Source organism: Arvicanthis niloticus, chromosome 1, assembly GCF_011762505.2.
Source record: "Arvicanthis niloticus isolate mArvNil1 chromosome 1, mArvNil1.pat.X, whole genome shotgun sequence".
Lineage (NCBI taxonomy): Eukaryota > Metazoa > Chordata > Mammalia > Rodentia > Muridae > Arvicanthis > Arvicanthis niloticus.
The window spans coordinates 51,336,524-51,353,410 of record NC_047658.1 but is presented as its reverse complement, the minus strand read 5'-3'; the positions used below and the strand labels follow the sequence as shown (position 1 = coordinate 51,353,410).

At 45.8% G+C, this 16,887-nt stretch overlaps 2 protein-coding genes across 9 annotated transcripts in view; one reads left to right on the top strand and one right to left on the bottom strand.

Moving 5' to 3' along the window:
* Positions 1-8,109, bottom strand: part of Wdr93 (WD repeat domain 93) — a 45,589-nt gene extending 37,480 nt beyond the window's left edge. For 7 of the 8 annotated variants that reach the window (XR_013111203.1, XR_013111204.1, XM_076936321.1 and 4 more), the window contains exons 1-2: positions 7,971-8,109; positions 237-574 (exon numbers count right to left, since the gene is read on the bottom strand). Coding sequence is in view for 6 of the 8 variants with exons in the window: in XM_076936321.1 (XP_076792436.1) it covers positions 237-536 (300 nt within the window). In the remaining 2 variants the exon portion in view is untranslated. Of the gene's footprint in view, positions 1-236; positions 575-7,917 lie in introns of all 8 variants that reach the window. The other variant, XM_034516979.2, reaches the window with a different exon arrangement.
* A 19-nt stretch (positions 8,110-8,128) lies between these two features.
* On the top strand, positions 8,129-15,325 carry Pex11a (peroxisomal biogenesis factor 11 alpha). Its single transcript, XM_034516992.2, has 3 exons — positions 8,129-8,297; positions 10,607-10,722; positions 13,034-15,325. The coding sequence occupies exons 1-3, from the start codon at positions 8,242-8,244 to the stop codon at positions 13,600-13,602; spliced, it is 741 nt and encodes a 246-aa protein (XP_034372883.1). The 5' UTR covers positions 8,129-8,241; the 3' UTR covers positions 13,603-15,325.
* The last annotated feature ends 1,562 nt before the right edge of the window (positions 15,326-16,887 follow it).

Below are 16,887 nucleotides of genomic sequence, written 5' to 3'. Positions count from 1 at the left end.
TTCAGTATCGATAACATGATATAGAGGGCCTTTGTGTGATCTTCAACTAACCACAAAACACTCCATTTCCTGCAGGACGCTGCGGCATGCCTACTGTTTCTCAAAAATGCACCTGTATTTCTGATGAAGAGGAATTTCTTCCTTCCCTGAATCGGGCATTTTCATTAACATATAAGAAAAAAAAAAAAAAACCCAACCATCCATCCAAACAAACAAACAGGCACTCATGTTCATACCCGGATTTCTGCAGCTGGAGGGTAGATGATAGGCACGATCCAGCTCCTCTCAACTTCCCTTAAGGAGTCTCTCTCTTCAATAATTTCCCATGACCGGTCAAAGAGACGGTTCACCAGCTTGTTGATCATTCGGTAAGGCTGAGGAAGGGAATCCAGTTCTTGATCCATGTCCTTGAAGACAAAATCCTTTTCATCATCCTTAGGCCAATCTGCCTCAGTTGGAGATGGAATCTCCAGTGGTCCCTTGGAAAACACAGACAACCTTGGCTTCTGAGCCTGACTTCCTTTTAAAGATGACATCGCAGCAGGTGGCACTGAGAACTTCTGGGAACTCAAAGCTGAGAAGCAAAGTGAGCAGAGAGACTTTGAGAAAAAGGTAAACAAGAAGCTAGCCATCTCTAGCACAGTATCCTGTGGGGACCTTCTGCCTCAGGCTGGACTGCCTTACATATCATTGCTACCACAGTCCTGGGATATGGTCTTCTTATTCATAAGGGGACCAGAAGGGCAGGTATCTCCCAGGCTAACTCGAGGAGATGTGATTGCTGATGAAGAATTTGGCATTTTGCTTATATTATCTTTCTTCACTTCCTGATAGGACAAGTAACTGTCTTCTATTCCAAATGGAATCCACTTACAGTTGATATCTTTCCCTGGTTCTCTGCCTTGGCAAATGGCTCTGTTCAAGCCATTGAATCTCCAGGTGTCTCTTAGGCCCAATCAGATGCAGCTCAGCATGTCCAATTTTTGTGGGACAACCTGTTCCTTCATAAATCTCATTGGTGTGAAAGGCTCTGCCCCTGATTCCTCTACAAGAGTCTACAGAAATGTTGGGGACATGGGAGGAATACTGACTACAAAGCCTTCAAAATCAGAACAATTAGATATTTCCGAAGTATTTGTGACTTAGCAGTTCTCCTCTACATATCTCTATAAAGAACAAGCCCGTAGGAAGGAAACTAATAATATGTGTTTCAAAAGCTTCAAAGTTGTGAACGACTCTGTATAGAAGGGATGCTGTGGAGTGCCTCGGTGCTGTTTGTATTTTGATGCTAATCCTGCCCCAGACTAGGAGAGGAGCAGATCACATACTCAGGTAATTCCATGTGAACCTTCTCCTCACTTTAACTAATCAAATAAAGACTAGAGCCTGTGATTGGGCAGTGGAAGGGAAAGGTGGGGCTGGAAGTTTTAGAGGAGAGAGAGGAAGGAGGAAGAAGAGAAGACGAGACAGAAGGACGGAGAGAGAGGAAGATGGAGGAAGAGGAAGCAGAAGATGGAGCAGAACCATGTGGCCTGGAGGAGCCGCAAGTAGCAAGGGGTCTCATAGCTGGGGAATAGAGTAGTGTAGTGGTAGATCTGCCCACTCTAGGAGTGCAGCTTATAAATATTATAACTCAGTTGTGTGTTCTTTGCACAGGCTTATTGGGGTTGGAGATTTACCAATACAAATCTGGTTGGTATTAAATATTAAGGCTGTCTGGTGTTTTCCATTGCTACAATTTAGGTGGGCAGGAGAGAGGGTGAAACCGTCATCGGAGGTCGATGTAGTTAGGGTGGTCAGTCTGTGGAACAAGAGTGGTAGCACCCGGTACTTTCTGGATGGACTTGGACTGCTTAGCAAGCCAGCCTGGGGAACCAGGGCCAGATGGCCATTTTTGGCATTAGGCAAGGAGGAGGAACAGGCAGCTACTGATTCTACGGCCTAGCCGGAGCTAGCATGGATTTTTAAAATTTTACACAACAAAGGGATTTCAAATGTCATCATTTTAATGACATTTTTCTATTTATTTGTGTGTGTCATAGTGCATGTGTGGAGTTCAGAGGACAATCTTCAGGAGTTGGTTCTCTCCTTCTACCATGTAAGTCCTAGAAACTTAACTCAGGCTTGATGGTAAGTGCTTTTACCCACTGAGCCGTCTCACTAGCCACTGTCACAGTTTTAAAAAACATTTAATGAGGAAATTAGGAGGCATTTTAATATGCTGAACTCAGGGTAGTATGGTCTTATAGTATGGCTGTGGTCTGTGCGAGTCCTGTAACTATCCAGCTGCCCTCACAGTCTTTCCCTACATGCTTGAGTACGTATGTGATGCTTCTGATGCATGAGAGATGAGGTTAGTCAGTGTTGGAACAAGGACCACTTGAGGACATTAGTGAGAACAGTAAGCTGAGCTCACCCAGAGCAGGGAATAATGCAGTTCCTTTAACTAGCCAGGCTAGACATCTCCTAAGTTACAGAGCAGTTAGAAGGATCTAGACTTGGTAGTGGGAAAATAAGCCCAAGAATGAATGCTGCACAGTATCACTCACATGGAATGATGTGTTAAAACACAGCAGAGCAACCTGCCTTTGTGTAACTTTTTTTTTTTTGGTTTTTCAAGACAGGGTTTCTCTGTGTAGCCCTGGCTGTCCTGGAACTCACTCACTCGGTAGACCAGGCTGGCCTCAAACTCAGAAATCCGCCTGCCTCTGCCTCCCAAGTGCTGGGATTAAAGGCGTGCGCCACCACTGCCTGGCCCCTTTGTGTAACTTAATGTCATCTCAGAACAAAGCTTAAGAACATTTACAGGAACACAGAACAAAACAAAACAATCCAGCATCACTTTGCAAACGCCACCGTTCGCTGTAGCATCTTGCTGTCAGCCATGGTCAAACCCCACCATGTTCTTCAACATCCAAACTGATGGCCAGGGTTAGGGTTAGGGTTACTGTTGAGAATAGAAAATAGTATACAACCCAGGAGAATCATCTGACAATGCCTTATACAATTGCACAGACACATACCATATCAACAGTCTAGAAGTATAAAAACCTAAATTCACACAAAAACCTCCGTGTAAATATTTTTAACTCCATTTACAATCTCCGAATGTAGGAAATATATGGAATGTTCTTCAGTGGATAAATGGGTACATAGAATGAAGCACCATTTGCTAACCGGGTGGGATGGTACTGTTGTCACATGACATAAACTAATATCTGTATCTCACTCTGAGTGAAGAACTAGTCTTCACACTTCAATACAGAGGAAGTCCACTTATGGAGTATTCTCAAAAATACCAAACAAGTAAGGAGACTAGCTCAGGAGCTTCCAGGGTTCTAGGTAGGGGGAGAAGAGCATGGGGGGGGGGTGAGTTGGCAGTGGTCTTTCCAAGTTTTGAACCCTGAATGCCACAGTGCCAGTGAATTAGTCAACAGGTGCTTTGCTTACTTGTGCGATGATGGCTTGGTTGTTCTGAGATCACCATTTTTTTGTTTCTGATTGGATCTGAAGCCTACTCTATGGGATGGAGAACCGTGGACCTGGCTGAAGGCTTCTGGCTTTAGCAGACAACCATTACCCCTGTAAGTGCATATGTTGTCAGAATGCCTCCCAAATATTTATACTCACACTCACTGACTAGTGCTGTCCTCAGCCTTGCTCAAAAAAGCTTCTCTTTGCAGTAAAGTGTGGTTAACACAAAGATTTGTGGCTGGTAAAGTGATGAGAACCAGTGATTGCTAAGTGCTCAGCCTTACGTGGGACACCCACACAGCCTCTCCAATGTGCAAGGAATATTTCGAAAGACGGAGTGGAAAGAATACAAAGGGCAGCTGCTGCAAGTGGGAGTGAAAGGATGCCTGAGGAGCTGAGGAGCAGGGTGAGACTTGCTTGTGAATTCACAGCAGCTGCAGTGGCCTGCAAGCAGTCTATAAGACTGAGTCCTTAGGCCTTCGGTCATGGGGTTGGGAAGGGGGTGGTGTCTCATGAGGCCCCACCTACCTCACCCAGGGTGGTGGTGAAGTCACTGATGAGAGAGAGGGAGCCATTGTCTTTAGAGATGTAGCCACAGGCTGGCAAGTTACTTGTGGTTAGCGGAATAGCTTCACACCCATGCTCATAGGAGTGGCCCTAGTTATATGTCACAGAACAAGACCAAATAAAAAACATGAAAGGGGAGGGGTGCCAGCAGGAGGAGGAGTGTTGTGGTTATTATTATTCTTGGGGTTGCTACACTCCCTTATTGCCTGTAAATATGTTAGGGGTTTCTACCCCACTTCAGACCAATTTAGTTCTCAAATAAAAGACATAGAAACCTTTAGATTCATAGTAAGCTTAAGAGCATTAGTGCTGGGCAGATATCAACCCTCTATGCTATTTTATCTATTTCCTTGTGGTGATCCCCAAGATATCACTTGCCATGTTCTGCCTGGGCCGCTTCTACTCCATCAGGCCAACCCTCATGGCCAAGGGCTCCTGAGCCACCTACCCGATGGTGACTTCCTTCCTTCTTCCTTCCTGACTCTTCCCCCATCTCCTGTGGTCCCTGCCTGAGACCCCAAGCTTGGGAACCTTTGCTCCACCTCCTTCTCTTCCGACCTCCCCATCTTAAGTATCCCATCAGGGATGGGGGTGGGGGGGAGGTTTACACAACAAAAGCTGGTGTAGGAGAATTCACTAGTCTCATGGCAACCAGATCTTGGGATACAGTAGTTAGCATTTGAATACATAGCAGCACCAGACCAACCCCCTAGAGAGGAGAGGTGATGTGAGGGATGAGGGTGACCAGGGTGTGTTATATATATGTATGAACTTGTCAAAAAGTAAACAATTTTTAAAAAATGAGTTTGGCGGCTTCTTAAAAGTTAAACACAAACTGAGCAGTGCTGGTGCATGCCCTTGGGAGACAGAGGTAGGCGGATCTCTGAGTTCAAGAACAGCCTGGTCTACAGAGAGAGTTCCAGGAAAGCCAAGGCTGTTAGTATTCTGTTGCCTGATACCAACAAAGGCTACACAGAGAAAGAAACTCTGCCTCGGGAAGCCAAACCAAATCAACCAACCAAAGAGACAAAATTATACCTATATGTAGGATAATGGTCTAGTCATTCCAATTCTAGGAGTGGAGGTAAAAACGCTTGCAAACCTTATGCACAATGACTGCATTGTTTCTAGGAGCACCGGAGGGGAAATGATTAGATGTTTGACCACTAGCCAAGCAGATAAGCTCTCACACTCCCAGTGGGAAATAAAATAAAGCAGCCAGGGTGGAAAATGGTTTGGTAGTTTCTTACAAAGTTAAACCCTCTGTATGGTTCAGCAATTACATTCCTATGTATTTAAACAAACAAACAAACAAACAGCCCTTAAATTTCATATGAAAATCTGTACTTACATACAGCCCATTGTATTAGTAATTCCCCCAAACCAGAGACCATTCAAGGGCACTTCAGTGGATCAATGGATAACTATAAAAATTACCCCAAGTACTTGGGTTGGAGAAATGGCTCAGAGGATAAAAAAAACTAGCTGCTCTTTCAGAGGTCCTGAGTTCAATTCCCAGCAACCACATAGTGGTTTACAACCATCTATCATGAGATCTGGTGCCCTCTTCTGGCCTGCAAGTATACATGCTGGCAGAATGCTGTAAACATAGTAAATCTAAAAAAAAAAAAAAAAAAAAAAAAAATACCAAGCACTGATATGTACAACATGAATGAAGCTCAAGTGCATTATGGTAAGTGAAAGAAATCAGAAAAAAAAAAAAAAAAAAACCCACACGATCTGATTACATTTCTATGATATTGTTTAAAATGCAGGAATGCATTGAAAACAAGTGATGTAACTCTTGCACTCAGTAGAAAGAAAAGCACCCTGTTCATCTGTCATTGGACAGGTCAACTGTGACTGCGCTCATCTATTTATTGTGGTTCCTACACGGTGAGCAGAGCAGAGCCATTTGTACTTAGCCAGTACTCAATAAATTCTTACTGCTATACAACCATACCCATACCCACGGGAGCAGCTCTGGTTAAACCCAGTATGTCACAAAGCAACCTTCCACCCCAAATGAGACGGAAGTAGGGGTGGGGAGTTGGTGGGAGGAGAGTGGGTGGAGGGTTCGAGGATGAGGCTGAGCCACTGGGCTCTTTTTTGTTTGTTTGTTTGCTTTTTTGTTTTTTTGAGACAGGGTGTCTCTGTGTAGCCCTGGCTGTCCTGGAACTCACTCTGTAGACCAGGCTGGCCTCAAACTCAGAAATCCGCCTGCCTCTGCCTCCCAAGTGCTGGGATTAAAGGCGTGCACCACCACTGCCTTAGAAAGAACTTCCCATTCTCTCGGTGGCTCTTTCTTCTGGAAAGGAGAATTACACAATAATGGAGCCAAGGAGATATCCTCACCTAAAACCTTATTTTCCTCTTCTAGTCAAGTCTATGGAAATCACTGCCTGAATGATACCAGGATCTGCACAAGTCTTTCCCAGTTTCTCTAACATAAGCACAGGTAGCCCTAGATGTTGCCTACAGCATAGCTGGCTGCACAGATATGGGACAGATTTTGAGCGTAGCTTGCAGTATTTACACATTCCCCCCTTTCATCAATGTAGAGGGAGCAAGAAATCAGAAGAGAACTGGGAAAGGCCTGGGAGTCATTTCTCTTATACTACTATATAGGCCAGCTGTGTTTGTGGATATTCCAAGGAGCCTTAAATTCTAAAAGTCAGCCAGGCTTTCTGTGTTACTGTGAGAGTGTGTGTCAACCCAGGAACTAGAATGTATTTCACAGTTTGTTACTTGTTATACAACTTTCAAATAGCTAAACATAGTCTATAAGTCTGGTGTGTACTTTTACTTCCGGACTGCAAGTGTTAGGGGCAGGTCCGATGCAGGGAATAAAAAAAGTGGGAGACCTGATCTCACAGCCATACTAAGCTTATAAACCTCCTTTCAAGGAGCCGCTTGCAGAGCTTCTGCCAGGGGCTCTGGGCCTTCCCACGTGCTCTCTGAAGCTCTGCTCCCACCCTTTCACCATGCTGCTGCTTGGCAACTTCCACTGTAAAAAGCACAGCTTTCACGTTTCCTTATCTTCGTCTCTCTGCTCCTGGAAGCTACTGAGATTTACACTTTGCCCTGTTGTTTTTCTTTCAACTGCTTAGTAAAATTGCCCTCCAGTTTCAACCTGCAACTGTTTCTAAATTCTTTTACTAACCCACAATAGGGAGCCTTGATGTCTGCAGTAACAAGTTAGCACATTAGGAAAGCTTGCCAGATGAGGGAGGACCCTGTCCTGTGTATTACTGTACGGTTGATGTGGCCCAGGTCCCTGAAGGGATCAGTGGGCGTAGCTCAGCTGGCTAGAGAGGCACTGGAAGGTCCTGGCTGACAGGATTCCAGAGAAGACTGGGAACTCACGTTAACCCATGCTTAGAAAAGCACCTCTGGGGGTTCCCCTAAGAAAGTAGGGTGACATGACTGAGGCTGTGTTTCAGCAGGATACTCCAACACTAGCCGTCAGAGTCATTGCTGAAATAATATCATAAGGGATCGGGGTAAAAGATGGGAGACGAGAGAAGCAAACAGAAAGACGGGGGAGAGGTAATGAGGGAGGAAAGGGGGAGCAACGGTGAAAAGAAGAAAGTTACTAAATAAGGAGGGTCCAGCTTCAAGCTCCGCAGAACCAACGATCGCTTTTAGGATTTCCTCGGGAATCATCTGGTTTTCAACAATCTTAATAGAAAATTCTCTCTCACTTTACCCCCACTCTCCTGCTGGAAACACATTCCAGGAACTGACTTAGATCTGTTGCCTGCATCCTAAGGCCTGACACTGGGAGGGAAAAGGATGAGGCCTGCAGTCTCCAAAGACTTAGGGGTTCTCCGCCTGAGAAGACCATTTAGCATTCCTGATGGGGTTCATGGGTACCTGGGGACACCTGGAAGCCCGAGGCAGGGGAGTGACCCACTCAGTGCCTCTACCTGATGAGACGGGAGAAGGCCACGAGAGCCGACAACTCAGCTTTGTTCACACCGGCTTGTGGCTTGGCGTCGCCTTAGTAACCACCACTTCCGGTCCCAACCGGAACTCTAAAAATCCGTGCTTCCGAAGGTGTGTCCACCCCCGTGTGGGCGGAGAGACGCGGTCCCACCCACCAGGCGACTGATCTGATCCCCGCAGTCCCCCGGGACCAGCGACGTCCCAGAGTACCCACGAGGGAGCGGGCGCAACGCGTGGCTGTGGGTGGGCGCCATGGACGCCTTCATCCGAGTCGCCAACCAAAGCCAGGGCCGGGACCGACTTTTCAGGTGAGTCAGGTGCCGTCGGCCTCCGCCCGGGTCCCTTCAGGACCAAATATTTCTTCTCCGACAAAGAGGTAAAAAAAAAAAAAGTCTGGTAAATCGAGGCACGAGGAGGCGGCCAGCTCCCACTGAGGAGCTAAGACCCGTGCCCCTCCTCCCTGTAAACCCAGAGGGGCTGTGCGTGCCAGCCACCTTGGTGTCTCTGGCTGTGACAGCCGCCCAGTGCGGATCTCCTAACTTTCCTCAGGAGAGGGAAACTGAGCCCCCGCTGCTCAACATCTTTCCTTGAGATTTCTTTTCCAGAAAAACTTTGGGTTTCTTTTATACCTAAGGAAACAAAACATCTGTAGTTTGGAGCGCCGGTGAAGTCTTACGCACGGAAAGACAGATTTATCTTCCTTATCTTCATTTTGGTCCAGTCTGCGCCTTGGAGATATCAACTGTTAAAAAGCTGCTTTGTAAACTGTAAAATGTACAATGGACAAAATGTTTGAACGATGCCTCCACAGTACACGGTGTACTTTTGAAATCACCAATGCGTGTTTAAAACTAATCCTACTTCACTTTTTTTTTTTTTTAAAGAGAGATTTGAATGCTGCTCCATGATCATTTAAAAGAAAAGGAAAGGGGAGGTGTGAAACATAGGAGTTTTATTTAACAACTCTTCTCTTCCAGATGTTTAAGTGGTCAACCACTAATACAAACTAAACATACAAGAAAGAAAAGTCCTAATGGTGAGACTTGAGGAGGCCTCCATTGCAGCCCTGTGGAGGAGATACTTTAATATTTTAATTTCACATATAGGGAAACTGAACCAGGAGGTTAGAAAGAAGTAATGTGGCAGAGCCAAAATATGCAAGTCCACACAGTTGAGTCCAGCGCCAGCCTGCCTCTTAACTTAGCCATGCTGCCTTTCTGTTTAACTTGATAGATTCTCAGAGTGGCTGAATAATATTCATGATTCATTAAAAGTCAACACATATCAGTTTAGTGTGCCCAGAATGTACCCTACACTGTCTTTAATTTAAGATATACGAATTCAGCAAAATTTTATTTCCCAGCCCTTTTAAGGATCTGTATATAACCGTGAGCACACAAACACACTAGCATTCCTAAAATAATGCCCTGTTTTCAGACCCACATTGGACTAAACCTAAGAGAGGAAGCTGTATGACAGCAGTGTGAGCCTCTGGCCAGAGAGTGAATTCTGTCTCCTAGTCTCCCTCTTTCCCTCTTTCCTTTTACTTTATTACAAAACTAGCTTGTCACTGTGGAAAATGTACCACTTTGGGAGGATTGATTTATGTATTTTGAGAAAGTCTTACTGTATAGCCCAGACTGGACCACAGTTTTCTTCTCTGTCTTCTGAGTGCTGGAGTTGTAGACAGGAGCCACCAGCCCTGTGCCACAATTTTACTGAGAAGAATATTTAAATCGTGCAGGGATGCCAGTGCAGTTTGCAGTTCTAAGACAGTAGGTACCAGCACCTACTTTGTTCGTTGTTGTTGTTCTTTTGTTTTGTTTGAACAGGGTCTCACTACATAGCCCTGGCTGACCTAGAATTCTCTATGTAGATCAGGCTGGCCCTGACCTCAACAGAGATCTACCTTCCTCTGCCTCCTGAGTGCTGGGAACAAAGGTGTGCACCACCACACCACACCTACTTTTATTAAGTGGGCTGCAGATGCATTTGGATGTCTGTGATTCTAATTTATTTATTGTATTCATCACCACATTGTTGTTATCATAGCTGGCATGATAATAATCAATTTACTGAATGTATTACTATGCTGGTGTGTAGTTGGTCCTTAAGTTTTAAAAACTGAATGTTGAGACTGTACTCTTCACTTGGTTTTTTGAGTTTGCTTCCTGTCACATAATTAGTTAGTCAGTTTAAACTAAGTGGCAGATTTTCGTTCGTTTTAGAAATCTGAAAATCATTCCATATAGGGGCACATAGCAAATGTGAACCTTCGTGGAGCTGAGAGACACCTCTGTGCATCCTCTCACTTTGAGTCCATCCATTTTTCTGTGCCAGCAGAGGGCTTTGAGGGAGCTGCACCCTGCATAACCGCCGAGTCCTCTTCCCTAACCTTTGTGTCCCATTTCCACCGCATGCTCACCCTTTGGCCCTCCTGTGCAAGGACTATTGCAGAATGCTGCTTTTGTAAGAGCGTCAGCGTGAGAAACCTTCCCGGAAGTCCCGCCTCAGCATGATGCTTCTCTTTGCCTTTTGATATGTTTCTCCTTCCTTCATGAATCAAACTTTATTTGGTTTGTAAACCACTTTCCTCATTTTTTTTTTTCCATTTCAGAGCCACTCAACACGCATGCATGTTGCTTAGATATTTGTTAGAGTCTAAGGCTGGCAGAGAGGCGGTGGTAATGAAGCTCAAGAGTCTGGAGTCCAGTGTGAGCACTGGCCGTAAATGTAAGTACCTGTCTCTCGAGGGACAGTGGCTTCTGGTTTAAAATCCTTAGCCTCTGACCCTGGAATTTACAACATGCTTTCCAGGTCCTCATTTCCACTCATCCAAGTCTACAGTGAAGCTGACAGCAGCCCTGCCTGGAGGCCCCAAGAAGGCTGAGTGGTTTGCTGTAGAATATTCACAGATGTCCCCCTCTGTTTAAATTTGGTGCCATACCATATCCTCCTGCATAGTCATAGCCAACTCACATCACATAGTCATAGCCAGTGGGCACACAGTATGCCAGCTCACATCACATAGTCATAGCCAGTGGGCACACAGCATGCCAGCTCACAGTGGTTCTGAGAATGTTGGCAGTGCCCAGCGTGAGCTTTGGTCTAGGATCAGCCCTTAAGTTCTATAGAACAGGATAGCCATATCCTAGACCACATGCCTTTCCCTCCTCCTCCCTTGAGGATGAGTAGAGGACCTAAATGAATACACTTTCCTAGACTGTGTGCCAGGTAGCTTCATGTGAAAGGCAAAGAGTTCGGGCAGGGGTTTTCCTGATGAATACTCTTTCATCCTCATCATCCTGGGAAACCCCATGCTTCTCAGAGAGGTTGCCTGCCTGACTCCATTGTTTGCTGGACAACAGATGTTTCAACAGTAGATCAGCAGACATATCGGGAGACGTGTAGATCACCCCATATTGATGAGTTGTGTGGAATACCTGCTTCATAAAGGTTTATTCCTCAACTTTATGGGACAGGTAAAGTCATGTTATAAATTATACTCAGTGCCAAATATGATGGCTGGGGCAGAGGGAAAAAATATTTTGAAGGAGGTAGGATTTAAGTTGTGGCTGGAGAGACAGTTATCTGAAAGGGAGGTTCCCCCAGCAGAGGCTCAGGACTGTTAGAAGCAAAGCTTGTCCTTACAGCATGCTCTCACGGAGGATTGGTGTCAGACCAAAAAACTGGTGTGGTAGAGAGAGACTTAAATAGTCAACAAGAGGATTGGAAAGAGTTGAGTAAGATTTCTGGATGGCTTTGAAGGCCAAGATATGAAATTCTGTCATAAATTCTCTAGAATGTCATTGCTGAGGTGTCCTTTAGAGTTTCACTGTCTTGAAAGTCCAGAAAGTACTTAATCCCATGTCATCCAGCTGGCTGGTGCAAGAGCTGGAACGAGAACCTGAAACTCCAGTTTTGAAACAGCCATTTCATATACTTCTCTGGAATCTGTGGTAAAATAATGTCAAGTACTCTTCTGGGATTGTACGTGTTTGGAGAGTAGCTGCTTCTAGGCGGTTACTAAGCCAAATGACCCATCTCTGGGTACCCAGTAAACACCTATGCACGGATGACCACTAACTGACTAATTGCATGCTTACATAAGGACACGTGGTTGATACATAATTACATAATTGCAGTGGTTGATTAATTCATTTAGGAGAGCCACGTGACTATCGATCACCGTAGCCACTCAGTCCTACCATCTCTTTGCTCTTCTTCCATAGGCGGGCTAGGTGACACACGGTAATGCTGCTTTGCCACAGGCACCCTTCTGATGACGCCTTAGTCCCTGTTTAGTTGCTGTGAAGAAACGTGATCAAGCCAGCTCTTACGTAGGAAAGCATTTGATTGGAGGCTTGCTCACAGCTTCAGGGACTTAGTCCGTTATAATCATCATGGCTGGGAGCGTGGCTACAGGGAACATGGTGGCAGGCAGGTGTGCTGCTGGAGGAGCAGCTATGAGCTATGTCTTGATGGGAGGTGGGGGGACAGGGAAGAAAGAAGAGGAAGGGGTGGTATGGGGGTGGACAACTGGACCTGGGCTTGGGCCTGGGCTCTTGAAACTTCACCATCCCACTCCCTAGTGACAGACTTCTTCCAGCAAGGCCACACCTCCTAATCCTTCTAATCCTATCAAGGAGTTCCACTCCCTGGTGACTAATGGCCTGTTGCAGGGAGGAGGAATCATTCTTAGTTAAACCACCATAAATGGGAAATCAAATGCCTAAGAGTGTTGAACCTAGGGGTCATGTTAACTACTCCTTTCCTTCTGAAGTCTAGAGGTGAACACACACCCATGATTAACCTTGCTTGGAATATACTGGAAATGAATTCTAAGGCACACCTTGGAACGGGATGATAAGTTGTCGAGGTCACTGTCTTTTGGGCTTTGCAGGATCACTGTAGGGCTCCTTTCATCTGCCAAGACTGAGCGTCAACTGACGTCAGCTGCTGTGTTTCAGTCCTTAACTTGCCACAGGACTTCTGCCTCCCGTTAAATACTATAAAGTGTTAATTCTGTGGGTTCTTTTTACAGGGTTCAGACTAGGCAACGTGCTCCATGCCATCCAGGCAACTGAGCAGAGCATCCAAGCCACTGACCTTGTGCCCCGCTTATGCCTGACATTAGCCAACCTGAACCGTGTGGTTTATTACATCTGTGACACTGTCCTCTGGGCGAAGAGTGTGGGTCTTACCTCTGGAATCAACAGAGAGAAATGGCAAATTCGGGCAGCCCGCCACTACTGCTGTTTCCTCTTGCTGAGCCTGGTCCGGGATCTGTATGAAATCTTGCTGCAGATGGGACGAGTTGCACGTGACAGAGCAGAGAGAGAAAAATCTTCCCGGGACCCTCCTAAGTACAGTGTGGTTAATGAAGAAAGTGAATGGCTCCAGTCCTTCCTCCTCCTCCTATTTCAGTCTCTAAAACGACATCCTCCCTTGCTCCTGGACACCGTGAAGAACTTCTGTGACATCCTGATCCCTTTGAACCAGCTTGGGATCTACAAGTCCAATCTCGGCGTGGTCGGACTTGGAGGCCTCGTGTCTTCTTTGGCTGGTCTCATCACTGTAGTGTACCCTCAGCTGAAACTGAAGGTCCGCTAGGGAGTTTGGAGGCTTTAAGGCTAGCAGCTCAGTGGAACAAACACTAGTTTTTGTCACAATGTCTACTGTACTTAATTTTTTTTTTTTAATCATGTGAGCATCTTACCAACCTGTGATGTGAGCAGAGGTAGGACCGACAATGGTGCATGAAGACCGATAACGTTTTTTGTAAATGCTGCAGTAACGTCTGAACATTTTCCCTTCAGCTAGCATTACTGAGCATCTTTTACGTACATAGTAAGAGCTTTGCTGAACAAATAAAGATGGAAAGGAAAGAAATCATAAAAGACCCAAAGAAACTAGAATTAAGAATCGGATTGTATGGGTCCTTGATTTCACACAAGCACATCAGGGCTGGAGCGCAGCACTCCTAGCTCTGGTTAAGGTTTCCCTTTTCTCCCATCTGTCATTATCCCCCATCCCCACAGATGTCAGTAGTGGGATGGCAGGGAGCTGGGCTCAGAGCCTCTTAACCTGTTGGCCCTGGTCGTTGCTGCAGTTGTGTCCTGACCATGTCCAGAAGTAGACTCGGAAAACCATCACCACCTTTGTAGTGGAAGCTGTGTGCACAGGTGGAAGCCTCTCGTAGTGCGAGGAGTAAGCAAGAACAGCGAAAGGGACCGGAGGTGAAAGTAGGTGTGAGGTCACCACTGCCTATTACATAAGCCATCGCCAAGAACAGCGAAAGGGACCGGAGGTGAAAGTAGGTGTGAGGTCACCGCTGCCTATTACATAAGCCATCGCAGATAAGGAAGTTGACAGTACAAAACAAAGCAGATAGCGCAGGTTGATTCTAAGTCTTTCCAAGATGATTCCTCTGATCTCATGACCTTCAGCAGCATTTCCAGGCCCAGAGCCCTTTACCCCTTAACTTGGCCCCCACCCCCACCAGGCCTGGAAGTTCAATTGATGGTTTGCGTTCTAGTCTATGAAACACAAAGCAATGTAGGCATACCCAGGTTGGTTTTATTTCAAGCTATATAACAGCTTGGTCAATTCCACAGTAATTTTTTTTTTTTTTTTTTTTTTTTTTTTTTTTTTTTTTTTGATTTTTCAAGACAGGGTTTCTCTGTGTAGTCCTAACTGTCCTGGAACTCACTTTGTAGACCAGGCTGGCCTCAAACTCAGAAATCCGCCTGCCTCTACCTCCCAAGTGCTGGGATTAAAGGCGTGCGCCACCACAGCCCGGCAGTAATTTTTATCAAAATAAGAGAATTAACATTTTTCTGTCTATGAATGTAGGCATGTCAGTTTTCTGTGACAAATCTGATTTTCTCAGGACAACTGGGAGGGACAGGAGAAAGAGCAGTAGGGCCAGTGGAGAGGACATGGGGATGCCGAGTCAGTGCATTTGCCCATGCTCAATCTTCATGGTTCAGTCTTGCTGTCTTGAGCTTGGTTAGTTTTGTGTGTGGAGTGGGAAACACTGGCCAGCAGGTGGGCGTGTGTCAGCACCTATAAAGCCACGTGTATTTATGTGTTAATGAGAACTATGCACTAAGTAACTGCTTCCCATGAATGTGAACAAGAGTCTTGAAACGTGGACTCAGGCCCTTGGCACTCTATTTTTAAAATGATAATGTGCTTTGAAAAAGCCCTTTGGGGGGAGGGCTCTTTGAGATAAAGTGGCTAAAACAAGACAAATACCAGCAAATGCCTATTTGTACTATTAATGCCTATTTGTAACATTAATTATATCTAATAAATTTCTAGATAAAATTGATTCATGCATCTGTGAATGTGTCTGGATTGAAGTCCGTGGGAGCTCGGGAATGACAAGGTGCAGGCTGGGAGGAAGGCACAAGGGACTATGTCAGGGCTCTGGGTTGAGAGGTTCCCTGGCATTGGCTGGCCAGCTTCTTCCTGTAGAAGCCTGTCTGGAGTGCATGGCAGTATTTTGTAGGTATCTGTTCTGGTACTTTAGGTCTTACACGTTAGAGAAGGTATTGGGAGGGTAGAGAACTGCCATCTTCTAGAGTCTATAAACAGTGGGCCCTGCTACCTCATCCTCGGATCTTTCTCCTCAGCTAGCCCTCTCTACCTGGGTCCACATTTGTGAGGGATTTCAAACACTGGAAAGCCCCGAGGGGCTGTGTAGCTGGACTTGTGGCTACTTTGTGAGTTCTTTTCTCTTCCACCCTTTCCCACCCCTCTTTTTCCCTTTCAACCTCCAACAGTAGGCAGGAGAGAAAGAAATGACCAAATAAAGTCTGGGGTAGGAAAGAGGGCGACCATATTAGACTTCTCCCTGCTGATTAGGGGCATTGAGTTCCTTGGGGCAAGGTTGATCTTCACCTTCAGGATATCTACTTTCTTCTTTTTGTCTCTTTGCACACAACTACTTGACAAACCACAACCAAACGCAACCAACAGCATCCAAGCATGAGGGAAACCATAGTCACCGGCTGTAAAGCAGTCCTATATCCCCAAACCTGGAATTAAAATGAAAACATATTCCATACTATTTCTGTGTTTTTTTGTTTGTTTGTTTGTTTGTTTGTTTGTTTGTTTTTTAAAGAAACCAACATTGTCAACTACAGGGCTACACAGGGCAGCACAGCAACAGTTTAAGCATTGCTGCTGAGCACTGACACAGCAAGCATATGCTGCTGGGTGGCTGCTTGGCTTGGGGACCCACCTGTACACAGAATGGTCACGATCCCTGCTCTCCTGTAGTGGGAGCAGGGCAGCAGCATGAGATCGCCCATCTCTGCCCATCCCCCTGTAGTGTTGGAGAACTGCCTCTCACCCTCGCCCTTAGGATTTGCTTGGCTCTTTCCCTTGTCACCTTTCACCCACATCCTAGAATCCATACAGAAACAGCCAAAGGACCAGCTTTGTCAGCAGAGCATTCAGGCACAGAGCCCTATATCCTCTCTGGCCCAAGGCCACAGCCCGGGAAGGCAGACTGCCCTTTAGCCTGGGCTGTGTCCAGATGCAAGCCTCCCAGATCGCTTGTCTTGAACCTTGAAGCAAAGGCAGAGGCCACTTTACACGCTTCCCTCCTTCTCCACTGCTGTCTTACAGCCCCAAAGCTCAGATTAATAAGTATCCAGTGTTTCACATATTCATCACCTGTTTTGGAAGCTCCTTGCTTCACACCCCTCTCTTTCCTGGCATCTTGTTCCCTGTTTTATTATACTGAAGATAAAATTTACCACCAAGGATCTCTCTGTAGCTCTCTCACATCCTTATTGTTAATCACGTTTATGCATGTGTGGGGGGTGTGAATGCGTGCGTGCGCACTTGGACACACACACACACACACACACACACACATTCTTA

Bases quoted from the DNA above. Each gene is read 5' to 3' on its own strand.
- Pex11a (XM_034516992.2), top strand. From the start codon at position 8,242: ATGGACGCCTTCATCCGAGTCGCCAACCAAAGCCAGGGCCGGGACCGA. The intron at 8,298-10,606 runs GTGAGTCAGGTG...TTTCCATTTCAG, and splicing joins GGCCGGGACCGACTTTTCAG to AGCCACTCAACACGCATGCA. The intron at 10,723-13,033 runs GTAAGTACCTGT...TTCTTTTTACAG, and splicing joins TGTGAGCACTGGCCGTAAAT to GGTTCAGACTAGGCAACGTG.